Source organism: Lissotriton helveticus, chromosome 4_1 (assembly GCF_964261635.1).
Source record: "Lissotriton helveticus chromosome 4_1, aLisHel1.1, whole genome shotgun sequence".
NCBI lineage: Eukaryota > Metazoa > Chordata > Amphibia > Caudata > Salamandridae > Lissotriton > Lissotriton helveticus.
In genome coordinates, this window is record NC_136063.1 from 1314110687 (window position 1) to 1314133417 (window position 22731).

A 22731-nucleotide genomic window follows, 5' to 3' on the forward strand; every position below is an offset into this window, starting at 1 on the left:
CTAACCTAGCAGTCTTAGACAGCTGGGTCAGAGAAAGCACAGGCCTCCAGTGCTCTTAGGAGCGCTGGGATAGCCTGCTCTATCCAATCTTGGCGCTGCTTTAATGCTTTGAAACCATTGCCAGGATTGGCTATTGCATTTTCCTACATTAGGAGCTTCCTGGAAGATAACCAAGGGAAGAGGACGTCGTGCTGCAGAGGTAAGTGAATTTAATTTGTTTTGTTCCCTCCCCACACCCCGCCTCACCACCCTCGGTACAAGCCAGCCACTATTGGGTAATTCTCTAGACAGCATATTTACGGCAGGAGGAGCACTGATAACATTTTTTGCAATTTATGTACGATGCAGCACTAATATCGGCAGGTGTCCTGGATAATGGTACTGCCATACTCCTCCTAGAAATCACCAGAATGGTTTCCAGCACACTTTTGCTGCCCAGGCAGCAATGTGGTAATCACAGCTGGAAACAATGCTTCCGCTAGTTAGTTCCAAACATCTCTACACATATTCAGAAATGTTGGTCTTCATCTGTACTTAAGTTTGGGGGATTTTGGGGGTGAAACCTCACTTACATCCATCAGTGCTGCATTGATGTAGTTACTGCTCTCGCCGTCTATGGTTATGAGAAAAGGCAGACATCGGTCTGGTGGTAGGACATCCATGCAGCGGTTCTTCTCGTGATTCCGCGGTAACAGAGCTATGCTGCAGTCCTCCACCCGTAGCGTTGGGGTCACCATGTTTAAAGTCTGCAAGAAAAGGAAAGCATTTGAGGTACATGTGGTGGAAGCACAAAGTCAACAGTGGTGAACTTCAGGGAGACATCATGTTCTTTAACCCCTTCGATGCTTGTGACGGAACGGTTCCGTCACGAGCGCCGGTTGGGCTGTGCTTATGACGGAACCGTTCTGTGAAGGCCACGCCCGTTTCTTAGAACCTTCAGCACAGCGCGAGAATTCGCGCCGCGCTGAAGGTGTTAAACTGTGAGAGGTTCATTTGTTGTTACATTGCGTGGGTTATAATTACTGGATCAACTTCGATTATATTCTAGGAGTACTAGTTTCCTGTCACTTCAACAACTCTAATGCTTCTGAACAAGTCTACAGGCAGCAAACGGATCCACTTCACCCTATTGATGGCTCGAAACAGAAGGTCTGCACAATCTATCAAGAATACAACAAAAAAACCTAAAAGACATGCAGGAACCCTTTGGTGACCACACCCCTCCTAGCTACTCCCAAGGAGTAGCTGTACCATCTCAAGCAACAAATGGCAGCAGTCTGACAGCAGTCATAGCTTCTGCAGTTTATGACACATGTATGCTTCTTTGACACAAAAAAAATCTAGTGCAGGTGAGTCTGCATACAGACAAACTCGGCTTTATGGGATCAGGGCTTGCGGTTTTTCAAAACATCAGTGGTAGGGGCTGCACCGCTCCAAAAAAGATCTATGTCATGGATCCTGTCTGTAGTCTTTTCTTAAGCATATAACATACATGAAAATGAATGCAAAGGAAAAGTAGATGTTTTGCGCTTGAGCGAAACTTAGTAGAAATAACACAGAATTCGACCAGTTCCACAGTCCAGCAATACACTTCTCTTGAAATCTTTGCCCCACATAGTGGCTAATCGTCATGCGATTTTCACCCCTAAGGTAACATGTGTACATTTTCAAATTCTCACTCGGAAATGATTTCATTGCGTGCTTCTCATATTCCAAACAAACCATCAGAATAACACAGAGTAAGGCAATACATTCTTAACCACAAAATGGTAAATTAACTGAGAACGAGCTCGCCGACTGTTGTCCTTTAAAAAAATTTGGGCAGATTAATAAGGTAGAAATCCAGACAAACTCACGACAAAGCAATACACATATCAATATTTGACATGACGTGTAAGTTTTGCAAAATAAACTTTACAATCAATGCCACCATCTGGGATCAAACTCAGACCCAGCACATGTCACATCAACTGTCAATGAAAGAGTGCTAATCAAATTCTAGGGCTAGGGCTGCCTCTCTTTCTTATTAAGAGGCTTCAAATGGTCCAGAATCAGGCGGCCAGGCTGATCCATCAACAACCTAGATGGCAATCGGCCAGACCACTGTTGAAAAAACTACACTGGCTCCCGATACCTCAAAGGACAGAATTTAAGATGGGATGTCTGGTCCTTAAATCATTGTACGGCAAGATCCCTATATTAATCAATACTCTTCTAAATAGGTATATTCCTTTACGCAACTTCCGCTCAATTCATCTTCAGTTACTGACCACTCCTGCCTGTAAACGGAAACGACAAGGTGGACGACGGTTTGCATACCTAGCCACTAGACTCTGGAACTCATTTCCTCTACAGATTTACTTACATTCAGGAAATCGCTCAAAACGTGTTTGTTTTGAAGTGCGCACGTATAGGCTCCCTCTGTTCTCGGTATGTTCCAAACAGCACCATGAAACCCCTGGGTGTACGTGCGCTTTATAAGCAACTTGTAACATAACATAACATAACAAATTCGAGTACTCACATGCACCAGAGGATGTATGACGGTACAACGCGTGCTTTCACAACGCGTACCGTTACCACGCAGGTTTTACAACGCAAGTCGTTACAACGACTTGCGTTGGGGGGCGCAGGATAGTGAATAGTTTAATTTACTATTCCAACTCCAGTCCCCGTGGATAGTAGAGAAGGTGTTGGATAGTAAATTAAACTATTCCCTATCCTACAGCGCCCTCCAGCGCAAGTTGTTGTAACGACTTGCGTTGTAAAACCTGCGTAGTAATGGTACCGCGTTGTGAAAGTTTAGTCGTAAAGGATGTTTCCCGCACCAGCACAGACAATAACAATCTTGTATAAACACCTTTCAAAAACATTGGAATAGTTGCTATTGTTTGATTATTGGAACATGCTCCAAGCTCTTAACTTTAAGTAAGTTTACAAAGTTTTGCAACACATTTCTGATCACCAGAGCCAGTCCTACTTTAAAAGTACGTATTAGTGGAGTAACTATGGGTGACCATGTGAGGAGGAACAGCAAATAACCCTATTTTCACAAGGTAGGCGAGGGAAGACAAGGTGCGCTGTGTAAAATTATTTTGGGGGAGAGAACATTTTTTATTGTTTTTATTCTTTTCAATTTCATGGCTGTTATCCGTGCCACTTTAATCCACTGTCATGGCCATAAGTGCCTCTTTTTTGTGTGAATGCCGTCAACCTAAGTGGGAAACCTAAAATATTTTTAAGCTATTGGCTCATTGTTTTTTCCTGGTTTTGTAATTTGCAGGTTGAGTGCAATTTAAGAACTAAAGTAGATATAAATTGTGAAATTAGAAATTTACACCACTTTTGTAAATCAAGCAGTTTATTTTAAGTGGAGATAAATGCCTGCTAGAGAACACATGAAGCATACCCGTCTAAGTACATTCTGGTTCCGCACTCTACAGCTTTCCACAAGCGTACCACTAGGATGTATGGAGTAGGGAAATGGCGTCATATATAAAGAAAAAAAAAGGAGACGCGGAGATGATTTTTTAAACGTAGACCTATTTTGTCGCCCTGCTATGAGAGGTCTCTGGGCAAGGAAGCTTGAAAGCTTGTTAAACTAATGATAGGCTTGCAAGAAAAAATGGCAACCAGGCCACGAATAAAAGCTCATTCATGCCAGGCGGTGATTTCATTTAGAACTGTTATTAACATACCAGGTCATGTACCTTGTTCAAAAATACTATGTGTTACATGAACTAAGACACTAATGCTTCTCATTTCCAAATGTTCTAAGTGCTCTTGCGCACAAAAAAAAACAATTCATGTTCGCCCAACGTGCCCGCACTTTGACAGGGGTCCACAAAGCGCAGTTGAAAGAGACCACTTTACCCGTCAAACTGCAATCAAAGTAAGTGCACATTTGCAATACCTGTGTGGAGAGGGCGCCATGAGACAGCCTACGCAACCAAAGGTGGTGTCCAGCCTTTCAGAGGGCTCGGTGCAAGGGGAGGGGTGATACTTTATGCAAATGGTCGTCCTAGTGTGTGCTCTAAAAAGGTGTAAGAAAGAAAATAAATCTTTATGATGAACTACATAATGTAGTTTACGTTTGGCAATTTTTTTCCTACATGTGGCAGTCTGTGGAAGTGGACTGTGGTGTAAAATGTTGCGGATCCATATTCTGCCTGTCACAGATTAAAAAACAGCAGGAGGCAGGCAACTATTTTCCCATCACCTGCCCAATTTCGTTCTGCAGGTGGATTGAGATAAAAGGTTACATTTGACTCTTTTCGCAATTCATATTTTTCCTCCCACATCTCATTAAGTGGATCTCAGGTACATTAAGAGATATTAACTTGAGGGCTGGTGTGCCCCCAAAACAGGTCACTTGGACTCCCACTTTCTAAGAAAAGATGAGCAACAAGTGAACTGACCTTTGTTTGTGTACCTGGCAGCCAAAGATCTAGTAAAAAGACGAGTTTTTGGTGGAGAGAGTTGCCAACAATTCTCGAGCTTAAGGCAGACAAAAATAATCTTACATATGTCAAAGCAACCTCGGGCAGAGAAAAAGGCGACTGTTCGGGAGCGGAGTCAGTCATTAGGGAAAAAATATCCCAGTATGCCGATTCAAAGGTGTCCACAGAAGAAATCATCTCAAAGTACGCCCTCGTCTGCTGCCACAACAGTTTTAACGCATTTCTCTGTTTATGTCCAGGAAATAGATCTCCAAAATAGTTACTTATCAAAAATAATGGGAAAGTTATTTTGCAGTCACAAAGCCTGCAATTCACATCACAGCTTTTGTGATCACAAAATAACGTGTTACTATTTACAAAAGTCCTTTTACCAGTGGGAAAGTATTTCTCACTCGTAAAAGGTGTTTTGAACCCTATTCAAATCTCAAATAAGAGAGAGGTTGGAAGGGACATCCCTCCTCCTATTTGCGATTCGGAGAGGATGTATCAATGGTTCCTGAGACTTGTGGTCACAAACCTCTGACTAGCTACAGACACCTCAAAGGGGGTGGCATTGGATTCCTTAAAAGGAAATATGCCCCTGAGAGACAGCTTTCACTTTAGTCATCATGACAACAGCCACAGGGGCGGTGCTTAAAAAAAAAACAAAGTTTCCCATTTGGGAATCATGACTTCGGTCTCAGGGAAAGGTTGGCTCAGATGTCTTCCTGAATTAGAAACTTTTTTAAGCAGGTCTAGTTTGTTTCATGGATACAGGATGCATTAAAGGTGTTTGGCAGAGGTCTGCTTGTAGGAATATATTTCTGGATTTGCAGCCAATCACAAAGGGTCAAAAACTGTGACCTGCCTAATTAATATTCATTAGTCAGGTCGACCCCCGTGAATGTACAATTTAGGATGCAACCATTTAATAAGTAGGTCGCATAGCAAATTTCATTCTCATTAGCAAACCTGCCGGTGTGCAAACTGCACATCCTCGGTCCGCAAATGGGACCAGTTCATCAGGCCTTCAGACTCCACATGGTCAACAAATTAACCGGCAACAGTGATCAGCACAAGTGTACGAAGGCCTCGAGTCCTCCCATGAGGGCCTAACCTACATGGAATGGTACAGATGGACACTTTACAAGGCGCGCTTCGCGGTTATCACAAGAGGATCTGTGAAACACGTCAGCTCAGCTCTGCCTTCTTTAGCCCATTCTTTAAGTCGACCTACTATGTTTTTATAAAGGCGTGGTGACTTTCTCCTTCGCCCACAAGAGGACCTTTACTATATTAAGACATTTTCCCCTAAGAAGAATATATGAGTTTTGGGTTAGCAAGAATGATACCGTGGAAACCTAAGTAACCTACAAATTAGTCCTGGCACTACTAATACTATCTGTGATAACTATTAAAAACAAATGTAATACAAAAAGCTCACCTATTTTATCTAGTGCCTGCTTCCAGTGTTGCAGTTTCGTAGCATTGTAATGAAGAGTTGTTTATATTATTACCCAAGTAAGTGGCACTCTTTTTAACAACCCTGTAAGATGATAGGCTGGCTCCTCTTGCCTGGATTCAAAGCTACAACCTACATGTTGCACACAGAACCCTGGTGTATTTGAGCTGAGCAACAAAGTTACATTATTGACACATGCAGACATGGTATACAATGGAAACAATGGCTTACCCTAAATTCCTCCTTAATCTGGCTTGAGTTGGTCTGAGGATCCAGTTTATTCATTTCGTAATAAACAGAGCGGACCTGAGATGCTGGCACAGAGGTGTCGCCGCAGAGGCAAGCTTCCAGGATGGCGTCGTGGATGAATACATACTGCTCCTGGAAAAGACAATGCATCCAATGAGGACAGGAACTGAGGTACCGCACACACCAGTCGCCGCACGGGCTCTTGCACAAGGCGCTCATGGGAAATACATTTGAAAACTTGTGCGTGGTCTGCAACAGCCCTCAATATTGTTATGACGTAGAGTGAATGAGCTCCAAAACTGAAACGTCACACTACATTTTGAATTGAAAAAGAAAGAAAAACGTATTGAAACATAATGTCTGACTTCCGGTGTTGCAACCAGAGTCTGGCAAATTATAGTAGTGGGTGCATAAATTGTGCAGGTGCTGGTCACCAGTGGCTCGTTTTCAAGGACTGGGTCTTACTTTTCATCACCAGACTTTGGCCTAGAGGAAGAGAGAGGTAGGAAAGGGAGATGATTGTGTTAAAGAAGGAAGGCAAAACAATGAGAAAGAGAAAAAACAAAGAGGAAAAAAAAGGCAAGAGGGATGGAAAGAGACAGGAAGTGTCAAGGTAGAGGCATCTTCAGGATAGTGAGAGGCATGACCCATCCTGAATGCACTAATAGCAAAATCAAACCCTCCCAGGAGTTGTGTGATGGGTTGGCATTCTTCTTCCAAGACAAAATAAATAAAATAGAGTAAGGTATGGAAGATATACCTCCATCCACCCTGCCAGATCAGGAAAAAGGGGCGAGATGTAACAACGAAGAGGGTGCTGCCGAGTTGGTCGCACCTGGGGTTTTCCTGGATATTTTCCCGATTCCCTCGGAAGAGGAGTGTATTCGAGTGGCCCTAGGAATCTCCTCTGGTTCACCATTGGATCCTCTGCCCGATAAGCTAATGAAGAAATTTGGGTCAGAGATCTTTCCCATCCTACGACAGCTATACTGTCAATCTCGTAACACAGGTACTGTGCCGTCCAATTGGAAGCAGGCTGTTATTATGCCACTCCTGAAAAAACCCACACTGGATCATGTTGTTACAAGAACTACCGACCAATTTCCCTCCTGCCCTACCCGATCAAGATGGTGGAACGCCTGGTCAGTAGGACTCTGACCCTCTTTTTGGAGACATACAACATACTGGAGGAGGAACAGTTTGGTTTCAGACCGAGTCATGGGACAGAATCAGCCTTGGTGGTGGTGCTGGACAGCCTCCGCTTTCGATATGGTAAACCATGACATTCTACTTTCAAGGCTGGAAACCTTTGGGTTGAAGGGGGTAGCGCTCAGTTGGTTGCGATCCTACCTGTCTGATAGATGGCAGGCGGTGGCACTCCCTCCGTACCAATCGGAATTTGTGAAAGTTTTACATAGGGTACCGCAGGGATCTTTTATCAGTCCCATTTTGTTTAATGCTTATATGCAACCCTTGCTGGGAATTATCAAAGCACACAACATCAGCGTGATTAACTACGCTGACGACACGCAGCTTTTGATATCCCTGGATGGTGCTCAGGTGGATTCACTGGATAGCTTTCATGCTTGTATGCGTGAAATGGCGAAATGGTTGAAGGAAAATTCGCTTCAGTTTAATAGTGGGAAAACGGAGATCCTACAATGCAAGGTGGGGGGGATCACCCGAAGTCTGCCAGCAGACTTCTGGCCACTAACCTCAGATGGCACATTGACACCAGTGTACACAGTGCGCAATTTGGTGGTCAGTTTTAATGGGAATCTAAATCTGGATACCCACGTTAATAAACTGGTTGGAAGTTGCTTTACTCTAATTTGAGGTCTTCGGAAGGTGCTGCCTCTGCTAACAGTACAGGCAAGAACAACGGTAGTTAGGAGTATTATCATTAGCCGCCTGGATTACTGTAATGCCCTGCTTCTGGAATACCCGGGTTACCTGATTGCCAGACTGCAGAGTATCCAGGCGGCAGCAGCTAAGTTAGCACTCTCCCGAACTCGTTGTTCATCAACAATATAAGCACTGGCGGAGCTACATTGGCTCCCAGTAGCCCAAAGGATCCTGTTCAAATCGCTGTGCATTGTGTTTAGAGCACTTCATGGACAGGGTCCTAAGCCACTTCAAGGTAAATTCCACTGGTACGAGCCTATCCGAACCCTTCGCTCCTCTTCCACCAACCTTGTCAGAATTCCCAGGATAAAGAAAGTGACCCTGGGAGGGAGAGCCTTTAGCGTGGCAGCAGCCCGCCTTTGGAATTGTCTCCCCTAGAAATCAGGAGAATACAACAATTGCTGCTGTTCCGCAAGAAAATTAAGACCTGGCTTTTTCCTAAGGTATAATCTCTTAGGGTTATCAGTGGATCTCTCTTGGCAGTCTGCCTTTTTTTTCTTTTCACAGCTGATAGTCTCTTCCTCCGGTCTAAATTATTTCTTAGCGCCAGGATGCCCGCAGGGTCACAGTGCGCTCTACAAATACCAAATAATAATAATAGGCATGAGGTGGAATCAAAGCTAGGTAGCTTTGGTATGCCGTCACCCTAGAATTCAGCAGTGCCAGACGTGGGCGCTTTAAGAAAACCTTGCTGGCTCATTAAATAAGTATTTTCTTTTTTTTTTTTAAAGAAAAAAAGCTGGCACCACTTGCTGAATAACCAAGAACACTATACATCATTTGTATGTAAATAATATCTTTCACCTCCCCACCAATAAATGGAGGGCTTGAACTAACCAGAATAATGGGAGTAAGTAGCAATGCCATATATTTAATCGTAAGCCCTTTTGTATTCCTTTTTGTTGTGGCACAAATGGCTGTGATTGTAAAATTGATCATAGGCTCTTCTTTTTTACATGAGGTAATTGGCAAGACTCATGATTTTAAGGATTACAACAGTGGCAGCTACCCATTAAAAAATATGGTGCGCATCAATGGCGCCAAGCTCACCATAAATGCTGCCCGGCGTTCCACGAGCAGGAATGGTAGGATTTACTTCTTGCTCAGTGGAACGCGAATCCAACCAATACTGGACCTGCTCTCAATAGAATGAAAGCAGTTCCAGGATTGGTGGGAGCTGGCTAACCCAGTGCTCATTTTGAGGCTGGGTGCCTGTGCCAGCAATCCCCTGGCTGTTTCACCGGGGATTGCTGGGTCATCAGTGTGCATGCCGGGCTGGTCGTAGGTAGCCAGCTGCCCAACCCGACATGCAAACCGAAAGGGGCAGCAGGAATCCTGCAATAGCAGGATTCAGCCCCGCCCTCTGCCTCATGCCTTTTTACTTATGAGCATTTGCCTGCTGCACTCGCAGCAGGCGGGGCGACACTCCTCCACTCTTGGGAGGAGCCACCACTGGATTACAATAAAAAAGGAGGATCATATATCTGAGATGAGGCTAAGCCAGCAATGATCATAACATGCCTCATGATGGAGACATTTTCTTTGGAGGCTAGGAGGTATGTAGATTACTGGGACTCCTTTCTTGTGAAATGGATTAACCAGTATGACCTAAACAAAAAGTCTTTACTTTTTTATTGATCCAATGATTAATACAGTCGGAAATCACAGAATGGCATGAGTACGCAGGTAAGTTCAAAGGAATTAGATTCTCTATCAGTAATAGGAGACAACAATTGTGTTTGGTTCTTGCTTCCACTCGCACGTGAACCTGGGCAGTAAAATAACGCCTCTTATTGACATTACTATTAAAACTGTTGGCTCCTAGCTGCTGCCTTGGTTGCCCAAAATAAGTCTTTGTCTCTCTGCCTATTACAGATTCCCCTCCCTTTCCTCACCATGCACTTCTAGTACTATATGCATATGCAGAAAATTGGGTTTACAGGCTGGGGTGCAGGGGTGGAGGTGAAACTCTATTCAAGCTGCAACCACAATTCTCTTCTGGGTGAAACACAAGCAAACCCCAAATTAACCTATGCTTAATACCCCCCTCCCCCCGCCCCGGTAGCTTGGCACACAAGCAGTCAGGCTTAACTTAGAGGTAATGTGTAAAGTATTTATGCACCACTTGAACAGATATAAAGTGAAAACACAACACCAGAAAATCTCACACCAATTTGGAAAAAGAGTACATTTTAATAAATTATTTGACAGCCAAACAACAAAAATTCAATTAGGAGAACTGGATATATGCAATTCTAAAGGTTTAAGTAAAAATAGTGCTTAAAAGCACAAAGCACCATCTGTGGTTATCTGGCTGAGTAGACTGGGATAAAGTCACAAATTCAGGCCAACCGTGATGGAGCACGGGCCGATACAGAGACCAAGTTAGTCCCCCAAGAAATCTACCTTAACTCCTGGTTCTGGAGAGTTGCACCACCCAGCAGCAGTACCGAGGAGCGATGCAAGGTCCACTTTGAAGATGCATCGCGCAGCAGAACTTCCGAAGAGCTGTGAGGGCTGCAATGGAGGCTTGTATCATGGCTGTGTCCCGCTGCATCAGTTCTAATGAGGCACTGCAAAGACCTTCTTCAGGTTGCGTTGTTTCTGGTAAAGAACACAGCTGCGCTGGCAGAGCACATTTAGCCCACTACCAAGGGTCCAGAACTGGTGGTGCACCACATATGGGGTTAGGACTCACCATAGGCTGGGTCTAGGAGAAGGGATCAATATGGTTGGAGCCTTTTCTATGCTAGGACTCTGACCATGAGACCAGCCAACTAGCCCTTGGAGTCACTCTGGTGGTCCTCAGTTCAAGATGCAGGTCCAGTCCTTCTCGCACAGTTCAAGATGCAGTTCCAGTCCTTCTCTGGCAGTAGGGCAGCAGGGCAGAAAGGCAGTCCTTCTTGCAGCAGCAGAGCAGCCCTTCTTCTGAATCTTCCAAGAGTCCAGAGGTATGGTGAAGAGCTGGGGTTGAGGGTCCACTTCTTATACCTGGTGTCCACTTTGAGGTGGGAGAAACATCGGTAGTCCTCCCCCTACAGAGGTGTCTGGAATGTCCTTCCTCCCCACCCTGGACCTAGCTTGTCTAGGGACACAAAAGACTAGTGCCAAACCCTTTGTGAGTGTGCTGAGGAAAAGTTTTTGTGATGTGCAAGTACGGTAGGCCTCAGCTCCGCCCCCATATCAAGTCAGAGATAGCCCATCCTGCCAACAGCTATTCCCCGCCTTAGTCTGATTGTATGGGAGTAATACACAAAGACCAACTGCTAGCTACACCTAGTCATGTGACACAGGCTACAGGCACCATTTGGACAAGAAAATGGTAGCTTTGTAATAGTGGCATTTTCAGGACTGTGACTTAAAATCCAACTTTACCATTAAAGAGGGGCTTAAATGTCAATTCTTTAGAGACCAATCTTGAATTTCCTTCCTGCTTCCAATTTAAAGTTATCAGATATTAAATGTAGTAAGGTAACTCAATGTTATCTCTTTGAAGAGGAAGGCCTTGCAGCCGTGAAAAATTAATTTAGGAGTTCTTCACTACTAGTGGCCAACTTCTTAAATACACTGCACCCTACCCTATAGGCTGTTTAGGGCTTACCCTAGGGTGTGCCTTATGTTTTTTCCAAAAGGAAAGTTTAGGCCCCACAAAAGGTTTATTTTACCAGGTTGAAAGGGCAGTTTAAAACTGCACACACAGACTGCAATGACAGATCTGAGACATATTTAAAAAGGCTACTTAAGTGTGTGGCATAATAAGTGCTTCAGACCCACCAGCAGCACTACATTTACAGACCTGTGTACATGTAGTACCACTTTACTAGTGACTTACAAGTCAATTAAAAATGCCATCTGGGTGTAAGCAAATTTTCCATGTTTAAAGGAGGGAGCACAAGCACTTTAGCACTGGTGAGCAATGATAAAGTGCACAGAGTAGTAAAACCCAACAAAAACAGGTTCAAAAACCAAAAGGGCTGAAGGTAAAAGGTTTGGGGTGGCCCTGCAGAGAGGGCTACCTCCAACAGCATATTACTGTGTTATCTACAATTCCTGAACTTTTTTTTAAAATAATATGTTGCATAGAAGTGTTCTCTCCTGTTATTTTTTATTTATATTGTACATAAACCTCTACTACCTCGCTGAAAAATATTCAACATTTGTTTGAGAGATCTGAATGGAAAGCATGTTAGTGGAAGAGCAAAATCCATGAAATGCCTCACATATTGGTCGATCTCTGCTGAGCAAATCAATAAGTGAATTAATCTGTTTTGAGATTAAACATGCTACCCTCACTCTTTCCCATTTCTCTGTGCACGTGTGAGGGTGTCATCTTTATGAGTGGCAGCAAGTAGATCTGCTGCTTGTTGCCAGCTTGTGGCCTAGATTTAAGTAAGGGTAAAGTAGCACAGAGCAGCAAATAAATGATCTCCTATATGGGCAGCGAAAGGGCTATCTATCTGAGATAAAAGTTGTGACGTGCTAGTGGTGAGGATGACAACTGTAAGTCTATGTTCATGTTTAATGTGCCCACAATAACTAGGCCCCTGTTCTTCAAAATGTTATGGTTCGAAATAGAACGTACAAAACAGGGTAATCATTCCTGGATTTTTTGTAATCTACAAATAAAGTTAATGGTCTGACCACCCTTAAATGAGGAACTGCGAATGCCTCTGGAGATTTCTATTGCCTGCCATGACATGGATTCACACACATGCTATTTAGGTAAACAAAGATTAGAAATATTCACAAGAAACATGGGGTTGGATTTAGGGCAAGGGATATGACCCTCATTTCCATTGTTGAGGGAGAATTTCTTTGGGGTCAACTAACAACACATTTAGAAATAAGGTCAATTTGGTGCACTTTATAGATGTGTACCTTCTTATAACACCTGAAATAAAAACATGAATGTAAAGTTTTTTTAATTCATGCACTCAATCATGGACTTATCCAGAATATTTTACCCAGGCTGCCTCAAGAAGATTCAGGAGTACACTTATCCCACTGGGGTTTACCCATGGCTCCTTTTAGCTCCCTGGCACCACACTTTCTCTCAGAAGATTTGGGAAAGTCTCCACTGATCTCTTCTTAAATTTATAATTCAGACTGTTTAATGCCTCATTTAAATCCCACTCTCCCTTTTCCCTCCTCTCCAGGGGGCAAAGCGATTTGAGGTAACTTCTGGCCACACTGAGGGCTCTAGAAACACTCGAAATGAAATACACATCCTACTTGTGACAACAGTGTGTCTCTGGTTAGGAAAAGCTGCATTAGAAAGCATTTAAACTCCTTACAGCACACATGTCACAGGTAGAAATTCATGCATTTTAACTCAGCCAAAGAAAAAACAATAACACCTACTAAAAAGAAGATTATATATAATATGCAATCCTCGTCCTAGTGGCCTCCCACCATAGGCCAGACAATCATCGGTGTCAGCCACTCGAAAAGGTTATCATGCATGAAGGAATAACACAGATGTTTAATACTGTTCCAAACCACCAATCAATCCCAACCAGCACTATAATTGAGTCAGCTCTGTCCGGGATCATCTCTTTAAAGATATAATTGACTAGACCGATATCTCATCACAGAGCCACAAATGTGAAACATGAACGCATTATTCAGAATGAGCTTGGAGTAAGTGTCATTTAGTAGAGTTTTGTTTCATCGACTTTCAGTTACCACGCTGGATCTCTCGCAAGTATTCATCTTCAAGCCAATTTCCACAAGACTTGAGACTAGAGAATACCAGAAGAGTGCAAAAAGTACAAGAAAAAAAGAAAAAAAGAAATCAAGAAAGTCGATGCAATTTAGATTGAATCACTTACATATTTTCAGTGGGTAATAGGCGGAATAATGACTCTTGGAAAAATACAGTCATATTCAACTTCGGAGGTGCCACCCAGTAACTATGCCGAAAAGATGAGATTGCCACATTGCTTTTGAGCACAAAGTCACTGTTCCTTTGGTTGGTAGAGGTGCCTTTTATCTGACAAAAGCTTATTTTTAACAGCATTATGCGTCAATAATGTGCTTCAGTAGTTTTAACAAAAGACACACAATTGATAGACGGAATGCAGAACAAATCAAAACATTCACCCCGAGTCAAGAGCTCTGGGTTGAATCCATCATTCTTTTGCTCACTATGCCACCCCAGTTTAGACCCGGCTATATGCAAATCAGTCTTGACCCTGTGCCTCAAGGGAACAGTCCAGCCCGAACTGCCACGCCAGTGCCTCCCTGGACCGGAAACAAGCATCCTGGGACCGGTTTCAGGGGTTTCACCCCTCTTCAGCCAGAATAGCTTAGGAGTCTTAACAGCATTATAGCGCCCGGGAAAAGCAGTGCACTGGGCCCTGCGTACACAAACCACTCACAGCAATAAAAATATTTAACAGAAGATTTGTGTTAAATTCTGGTCTGCATGCGGCCCCTATGTTCATGTGACCACGGGCAACTGCCCAGCGTGCCCATGCGTTACTATTGCACTTGCTTTGGGTTGGCATGGGTAGAGGCAGAAAATGTAGGAAGGAGAAGGCTAAGAGCATACCTCAGTCTGTACCATGTTGACTCTCCGCGATCGAAGCTCCCTCACACAGTTGTATATGTCAACGACTCCTTCCCTGTCCGCCATATCCAGCATAATGTCAATGACGATAAAGCAGCCGGTTCTACCTGCTCCGGCACTAGGAAGAGAGCATGTCATTAGCAATATAGCATATCTCAGGGAAGTCAGTATATCATCACACTTATGAACGCTCCCACCACCAACATAAAATCTCAAGAATCCCAATAACCATTTTTTAGAAGAATAATGATCACATTTGTGCCTGATCTGGTGACAGAGCATATAGATTCACCAAAGAAACATTCCCCCGCCAAAGGTCGCCACAGAAGAAAGACTAGACCCCATGGATGTTCATCTGCCACTCAGCAGCGTAGACAGAGTGTCACAGGTCATGATGCAAGGGAGGAAATGGGTCCCAGGCTACTGTTTGAATGACAAATTACACCAATAATCAGGGTTTAGTGCACGGCTCAGACCTCTGGGCCCCGGTGCCACTTCACCTGCGGCACCGATGGAAGTTCCACCCCTGCTGCTGCTACCCTATGCATACACTTGGTAAACCATCATGTTTTGCTCCATACCTGCAGTGTACAACCAGAGGACCTGAGTTGGGTGGGCTTTTGGATTTGACCTGCCGTACGAATCCCAGCAGACCGGTGGCGTGGTAGGGTACCCCATGATCCGGCCAACCCGTGAAGTGAAATTGACGGATTTCTCGGATCTCATGTGCACCTCGCTGTAAAAACATCAGGGCAGGATGAAGTGTTAAACAATTAAAAGCGATGATGGAAAAATACCTCTTCACCACTGCACATTCACAATACACTTTGGTTAAAGGAAAGTACAGTGAAAGATTATTTTGAAAGATGTAAATGCTTGGCAGCAGGCAAAACAGTCTATTCCTTCACACGGATCCTACAAAGAAAACCCCTTTTTACTATGGTTAAGGGCAGTGCATACAGTCCCCAGCGCATCTGGCAGTGTGGCCCGTTTTTGGGGTTACATATGAGTGCACGCACATTCGATTTATAAAGTAAAGCAAAGGTGAGGAATTAAAGTATTCATGAGTAGCAGCATATACACATAATCAACAAGCATTGTACACAGTATGGATTTCTATTTCTATGCATATATCTTACTTTTATCATATACATTGTTATTCAAAATATACATACGAAATTAAGCAACAAGCACTGGCAAATGCAACGGGTCTCGAGTTGCATGAAAGCATTTTGGCTTTTGCCAGTGCTTTTTTGTTGTTGTCGGGACCTTTGTAAACTTCATTGCTGTGGGATCTGCTGGGCCCGTGTCAATATGTATAAAATAATTGCTTCAAAGCAAAAACTTTTTGGGTGCCTCAAATAAGAAAACACTGCCATAGTAACTAACCCCTGACATTTGAGGGAACTACTATGTGTTTGGGTCTGCTCCTTCTGAAACAGCATAATGGCGTTACTCACAGTGAAATTAACCAATAGCTGAAGTGGGCTGGCAGAATGCCCTATGCTGTGTTTTGTAGTGGGCATAAGGTAAACATGAATGGCACAACAAAAGACCACTAGATGAAGAGAGCTGACTGAAAGCCCCTCCAAGTAATTATATGTTATATATAGTTCTAGTAAAATCAGAAGTTAATGGCTAACACCAGACCTAATAATGAACATGTTCCCAATTTTGCAATCTTCATATCAGACTCACATTATGACGATTATAGAGAGTCGGTGTTACCGAACACTTGGGTATACATTGCCCCTGCGAGCTTATAGTGGAAATAACCAAAAGAACCCCACTTTGGGAAATCTATCCTGCTAACGGAGATTGATTTGATGGGAAGGATTGAGCACACCCAGGCTTCTATCAGTCACCCTACTGCAAAGGTCGGGCGACCCAACCTAATTCACTCCAAAACAAAGGCAATTACGTATTTAGCTGTAGATGCTGCCCTATTCCCCGCTGGGGTGCAAAGATTTTCAGAGCCGCAGGTTAAATGACATTTTGACTATCGCGCACTCCCTTCACCACCGCAACTTTGCATTATTTAAGCCATTTGTTTCTATCTGGCGCAACGTGGTGGCCATTTATCTTGGCGGCACCAGAGGGCAGCTTCCTGCAGAGGCCTCGAAGGCTCACTGGGCCTGCATAGGGCTCTTACGTATGCTAAATGAAATCTTTTAGACAGAAGCATGTGTACTAAATCATTCTAAATCCTATTTTTTCCTTTTTTTTAAGAATAATCCTCTATTTTCGATACGCCCGTATGCTAGAGTGGTTGGCAGGGCCAGGGTGAGGAATAATCAGCCTTGGGAGTTCTAAATGGCTTGCACAAAGTTTTCCTCAGAGTCGACAGTGAGTAAAGGTGAAAGCCCCTATCCAGGTTGGATTTACCTGCTAGCGTGTTTCTCGAATGAGCTAGACTGCACCATTCTGCAGGGGAAAAAGTTCTATTTCTCCTAGGACGTTATTTGACAAACAAGATACATGACTTCGCTGGGAAGGGCTGAACGTGCAGCGTGTATGAACCTTTGTGATATTAACTGCCGGATAGAAACTTCTGGAAAATGTCACTAAGCTTGTCGCTGATTGGATGCGAGTGCTGGCACACCCCGGGCAGCACACAGACAACGTTAGCTGAAGAGAGATGAGGTCGTACATGCCAGGGGTAGTTAAGGAAGAGACGGAACAGAGGCTGTGTGCGTTCCCATTGGCACTGGGCTGCAGGCGAGGCCCAGGGCTACAGGCCTCAGGGAAATAAAAAGACTCGAAACTTCATGCAACAGATATGCTCTGGCAAACCCCCAAAGCCATTTCACTTTGGTGTTCCTGTAGGTTGCAGTGGGCTCCAATGCCAGTGCATGAGACCATCACAAGCAGCTCAGATAATGGTGCCTTCTATAAGTGCTGTCATTTACCGCTCTGAGCTGTCACTGTTCGACGGTGTGGTAGTTCCTTTATTATACCAGGAAGCAAGCATGCACATGAACCATGAGCTATAGCCTTTCTGGATACTGTTGAGAATGTCCAGGCTCGTCAACAGACAACTGACTATAATCGGGGGCTACTTGAATACAATGTGCTGCTGCCCCACTAGCTGTGGGAAACTCCTGGCATCAACCACAATGCGGGGTCATAGAATGCAGTGGTGTAGATTAGAGTGGCGTAGAATAAAGTGGCATAGAGTGCAATGGTGCAGAATAGAGTGCCGCTGAGTAGAGTGGCATAGAGTGCAGTGGAGTAGAATAGAGTACCATAGAGTGGTGCAGAGTAGAGTGAAAAGGCATAGAGTGCAGTGATGCAGAGTGGCGTAGAGTGTAGTAGAGTGGCATTGAGTTTAGTGGTGAATAGTGCAGTGTTGCAGAGTAGAGTGTCAGAGTGCAGTGATGTAGAGTGGCATAGAGAGCATTGGTGCAGAGTAGGCCGCAATGACGTAGAGTGCAGTGACATACAGTGCAGTGGTTTAGAGTAGAGTCGTTTAGAGTAGAGTGGCATAGAGTGGAGTGGTACAAAGTGGAGTAGAATGTCGCAGAGTGCAGTGGCATAGAGTAAATTGTTTCAGAGTAAAATGTAAAGGAGTAGAGTAAAGTGGTGTAGTATGCAGTGGCATACAGTGTAGTGGTGCAGTGTACATTAGAGGGACATAAGAGTGGAGTGATACAGCTTAGAGTGGATTGGCATTAAGTGTATTGTCAAAGAGTGCAGTGTTGAAGAGAGGAGTTGTGCAGATAGGAGTTGTGCAGAGTGGAGTGGCGTAGAGTGCACTGGCATAGAGTGGTGCAGAGTAGAATAGAAAGGCATAGCGTGAATTGGTGTAAAGTGCAGTGGCCTAGAGTGGAGTGGTGGAGAGTGAAGCAGAGTGCAGTGGAGTGGAGTAGTATAAAGTAGAGTGGTGCAGAGTATAGTGGAATATGCTTAGAGTGGTAGCACACTGCCATTACAGACAACACATTTTCAATTGAAATGACCAATACATTTACACAGACATATCGTTTGACTACTAAAACTATACAGTTCAAAAACCATATTTGGAAATAGCATCACCTAGGGTATTGATTTGTTTTGATCGTAATAAAGTATTTGTTTCCAACACACTTCAGAATAAATGAAAATGTGCTTCATTTGTGCTATCCAAACATATTCTGAAAAATGTGTACAATTTATTTGAATGTCACTGTGTGCTAGAAAAAAACCTTTTCCCACCCAAAGTATGGAGCATTATTTTCAAATAAATCCTCTCACTTTCAAATTAGAGAAAAAAAAGTAAACATCAAGCTCCTTTGGGAAGACAGCACCTGACATTTGGCCTCAGTCTTTAAATGCACAGCAAATGTGACAAGGTAAGAAAAAGATTTACAGGCCTTTTTACAGAAAGGAGCACTCATGGAAGAATACAAGGAGAGTTAGTGTTAAAAGGCTTTGCTCCTTGGGAGGAACAAACTGAAGCTGGACAGCCTAAAATAAATAAATCCAGCAAATAAAAAAGAGAAAATGAGACTTGCAAACCACAAAGCCAAAATGAGCAGAATGCGTTTCCAGGGAAGCTTTCTGAATGTTCTCAAGAGGTCTTTAGCAAACCAGATAGTTACACTCTGGAAGGTTTCGACCTAAAATGGGAAACCTGGAATATGGAATGGCCACGCCACATCTTTCCCATTCCACGGCTGCTCCATGTTGCAGTCAAATTTCCAAAAAGTGGAAACAAAATGAATGTGCTCTCTGTAGATGCATAGGAAGAACTCCGGTGCGATAATCTATAGATAGACACTGAGAAAACATCTTAAGTCTGTGCCGGTGCTTTTAAGGAGTGGCCCCCTGGTTTGAATTGGTTAGTTTCTCAGTTTCTGAGACATCTTTTGTTACCAGAAGTTTATATTCACTAAATTCTGAACAGTGTCTTTTGGGTCCTCAAAACATAGCACCTTATATTTTCTTTCAAATGTCAAAGAGCGGCTCCTCCTTTTGCGTACACCCTCTTTTTATAGAGTACATTTGAGTGATTCGTAAAGTAGAAGCTTTATGGATACGACATGATGTTAAGCGTAAGATAATTTAATTTATTTGATTGTTAAGGAAATACTTTTTTACTCCTCCAAATCCCATCTATCAGATATGAAGATATATACACAATAAATTATACATCCTCAAGACATCTTACCTTTTCCACGGCAAAGGTTCGGATGACGTATTCTGCCAATAGCTCCGTTTCTATTAACGTGACTTTGATGTCTTTATATATTTCAGTGTCATCTGGCCAGTATTTGCAGCACTTCACCTTTGGGAAAGAAGGGAGGATTGTGAGAATTCTATTTGCAGTCATCTAGCAGGATGCATCTTTCATCAGGACCTTTATGGTTCACCCGCTGCATGTTATGTGGCTTGGACTTAAATGGGGATAGGGTCAGTGCAGGACTAGCCATGCTGCACTCTGGCATTTCCCCGGTATGCGAGGAGGCTTCTGGTATAACCAGATTACCTGCAGCACACTAATCACCGATATGCCTGTGGTACTCTGATTAAAACTCTAAGGGGCATATTATCAAGAACAGGCGATAAAATGATCGCCGCTTTATCGGCAGGAAATGGGCTTGATAATGGGGGCGTGTGAATTTCCATAGCAGCCCAGGTTAACACCAGAACCTGGGCTTCTATGGGAATTCACAAGGGCCTATTATCAAGCCCATTATCGCCGCATTAGCGGCAGTTTCCTGCCGATAAAGCAGCGATAATTTTATCGCCTGTTCTTGATAATATGGCCCTAAGTGTGCCTTCTCCTGATGCATGCTCTAGAGTGCGAGAATGAGTCAAACCTGGCTGCCACCATGGAGGAGCTTTTAAGAAATACTGACACCTTGACATTAATTATAGAGTAAATTAGAAGGATAAGCACCCAATCCAAAATACAGGGCCTATGTGGACCCCAACACGTTTATCCCATTAGTAGTTTTTGCTTTAAATTATGGTTCAAGTTACTACAGCTCTATTTACTAACCTGGGTATGTGGAAAATATTGGGCAAAGTCCTCACAGACTCATACCATACCATTCATAGGCTTCGTCAATTCTACCATCTGCCCATCTGGATTTTTGAGCACTTTTAAGACCTTGAAATATTTACCAAGCACAACCATAACTTAAAGAAAAGTAGCAGTGAAACCCTACATACAGGGTTAGTCTCCCCCGACATTTTCTGGTATCACTTTATGTTAAGGATACCCATCTGACCCTTGTTAGTGCTTCACTCTACCATGTGTACATATTTTACTTATGGCACCGTGGGCTGATTGGCCCCAAGATACAGCCAGTTATACGTATTGATTCGGACCTTCTCATCCAATAGATACGCCTCAACTAATGCAAGAGGCACGACACGGAGGCATTCTGCCCAGTGTGGGCTATGTCTGAGCGGGTCGTCATGAAGAAATGACCCCATCACCCACACTGATTGATACATAACTACGGAGCCATTATATTGTGGTGATCATACCACTGAGGAAGATACTCCAGGAGTGCAGAATTAAACATATAGGACTGAGACTTGGAGAAATAATTAGATCGACGAATAGAGTAGCATATTATCAACGTGGTCTCCTTGATTCTGAAGGTGCATTAATACACTCATCGCTTCCCCTGTACGGTTGTCAGCTTATTTGGCATGGTCCTGAGGAAGGTGGTCCATTGTTCATTTCCAACCCACCGAAACGCGTGTCGACCTTCTGATAAACCCTGTTGAATTTAGATCTCCAATAGGGACTGGAGACAAATGAGTTCTAGGTCTCCCCGTGATCCAAATATGAAGAATGGTTGATATTGGATGATGTGAGAATGTGGTTTAGGTGTGATTGAGTAAGTTTGAGAATTGATGTAAGTTGAGTATTCATAATTGTACAGGGGTCTAAAACTATAGATCACAAGTCTTCCTGTGATGCTTAGGTGTGTATAATCATGTACAAAAAATACTGAACACAAATGTAAATGGATATTTTAAGATGTTTGATGTATTATACAAAGGAAAATGGAAAAAAATTATATATATTTTTGAATAAAAATTGATGATAAAGCAATGGTTAAAGCGTCAAAGTGTATAATGTGTAGCCCTTATTTGATGTTGTATACACAAATCAAAGTAATATAGGTCATGAGGGAGCTTGTTGCATATTTCTTGGGAGAATGAGTCAAACCTGGCTGCCACCATGGAGGAGCTTTTAAGAAATACTGACACCTTGACATTAGGTATAGAGTAAATTAGAAGGATAAGCACCCAATCCAATATACAGTGCTTATGTGAACCCCAACACGTTTATCCCATTAGTAGTTTTTGCTTTAAATTATGGGTGAAGTCACTACAGCTCTATTTACTAACCTGCGTATGTGGAAAATATTGGGCAAACACCTCACAGACTCATACCATACCATTCACGGGCTTCGTCAATTCTACCATCTGCCCATCTGGATATTTGAGCACTTTTAGGACCTTGAAATATTTACCAAGCACAACCTCAACTTAAAGAAAAGCTGCAGTGAAACCCTAAATACAGAGTTAGTCTCCCCCACCATTTTCTTGCATAACTTTGTGTTAAAGATACCCATCTGACCCTTGTTAGTGCTTCACTCTACCATGTGTACATAGTTTACTTATGGCACTGTGAGCTGATTGGCCCCAAGATAAAGGTAATAAGTCTTGATTCGGACCTCCTCGTCCAATGTTTGTATGTCTTAGGGGGATGACATTTCTCAACGATATAAGAACATTTTCTAGCCACAAACGGGAGGTTGCACTCTGATGGTCAGATACTGTTGAATGTGTACCTGTACAGGGCACTAATTGGCCCTATGTTTTATACTATTCTCACCAGTTTATTTTGTACCACCGTGGTGAGGCAGAGAGGAAAATTAGCATTTGTATTCCTATTTACGTATCTTGCTATAAGAAGTAGTAAACTAACAACAAAAACACGTAACCCCAGACAGAGGTCATCAGCAAAAGGGTCAGGAAAAAGCCCTAAGCAGATGCTCCTCATTTCACCTTCCAAAAGCCCTATAAAATATGGCCTCAAGATGGTTCATGTGAAGAAACATGTCAGTCTTTTTTCTATTCCTTGAAAGTTCTCCTGG

General features: G+C 43.2%; 1 protein-coding gene across 18 annotated transcripts in view; it reads right to left on the bottom strand.

Moving 5' to 3' along the window:
- The window catches only part of PTPRM (protein tyrosine phosphatase receptor type M), a 1498021-nt gene that overhangs the window by 60077 nt on the left and 1415213 nt on the right, over positions 1-22731 (bottom strand). For all 18 annotated transcript variants that reach the window (XM_078687901.1, XM_078687900.1, XM_078687899.1 and 15 more), the window contains 5 exons: positions 19776-19892; positions 15208-15362; positions 14609-14744; positions 6133-6282; positions 573-746 (listed from right to left, as the gene is read on the bottom strand). In XM_078687901.1, coding sequence (XP_078544027.1) covers positions 573-746; positions 6133-6282; positions 14609-14744; positions 15208-15362; positions 19776-19892 — 732 coding nt within the window. The remainder of the gene's footprint in view (positions 1-572; positions 747-6132; positions 6283-14608; positions 14745-15207; positions 15363-19775; positions 19893-22731) is intronic.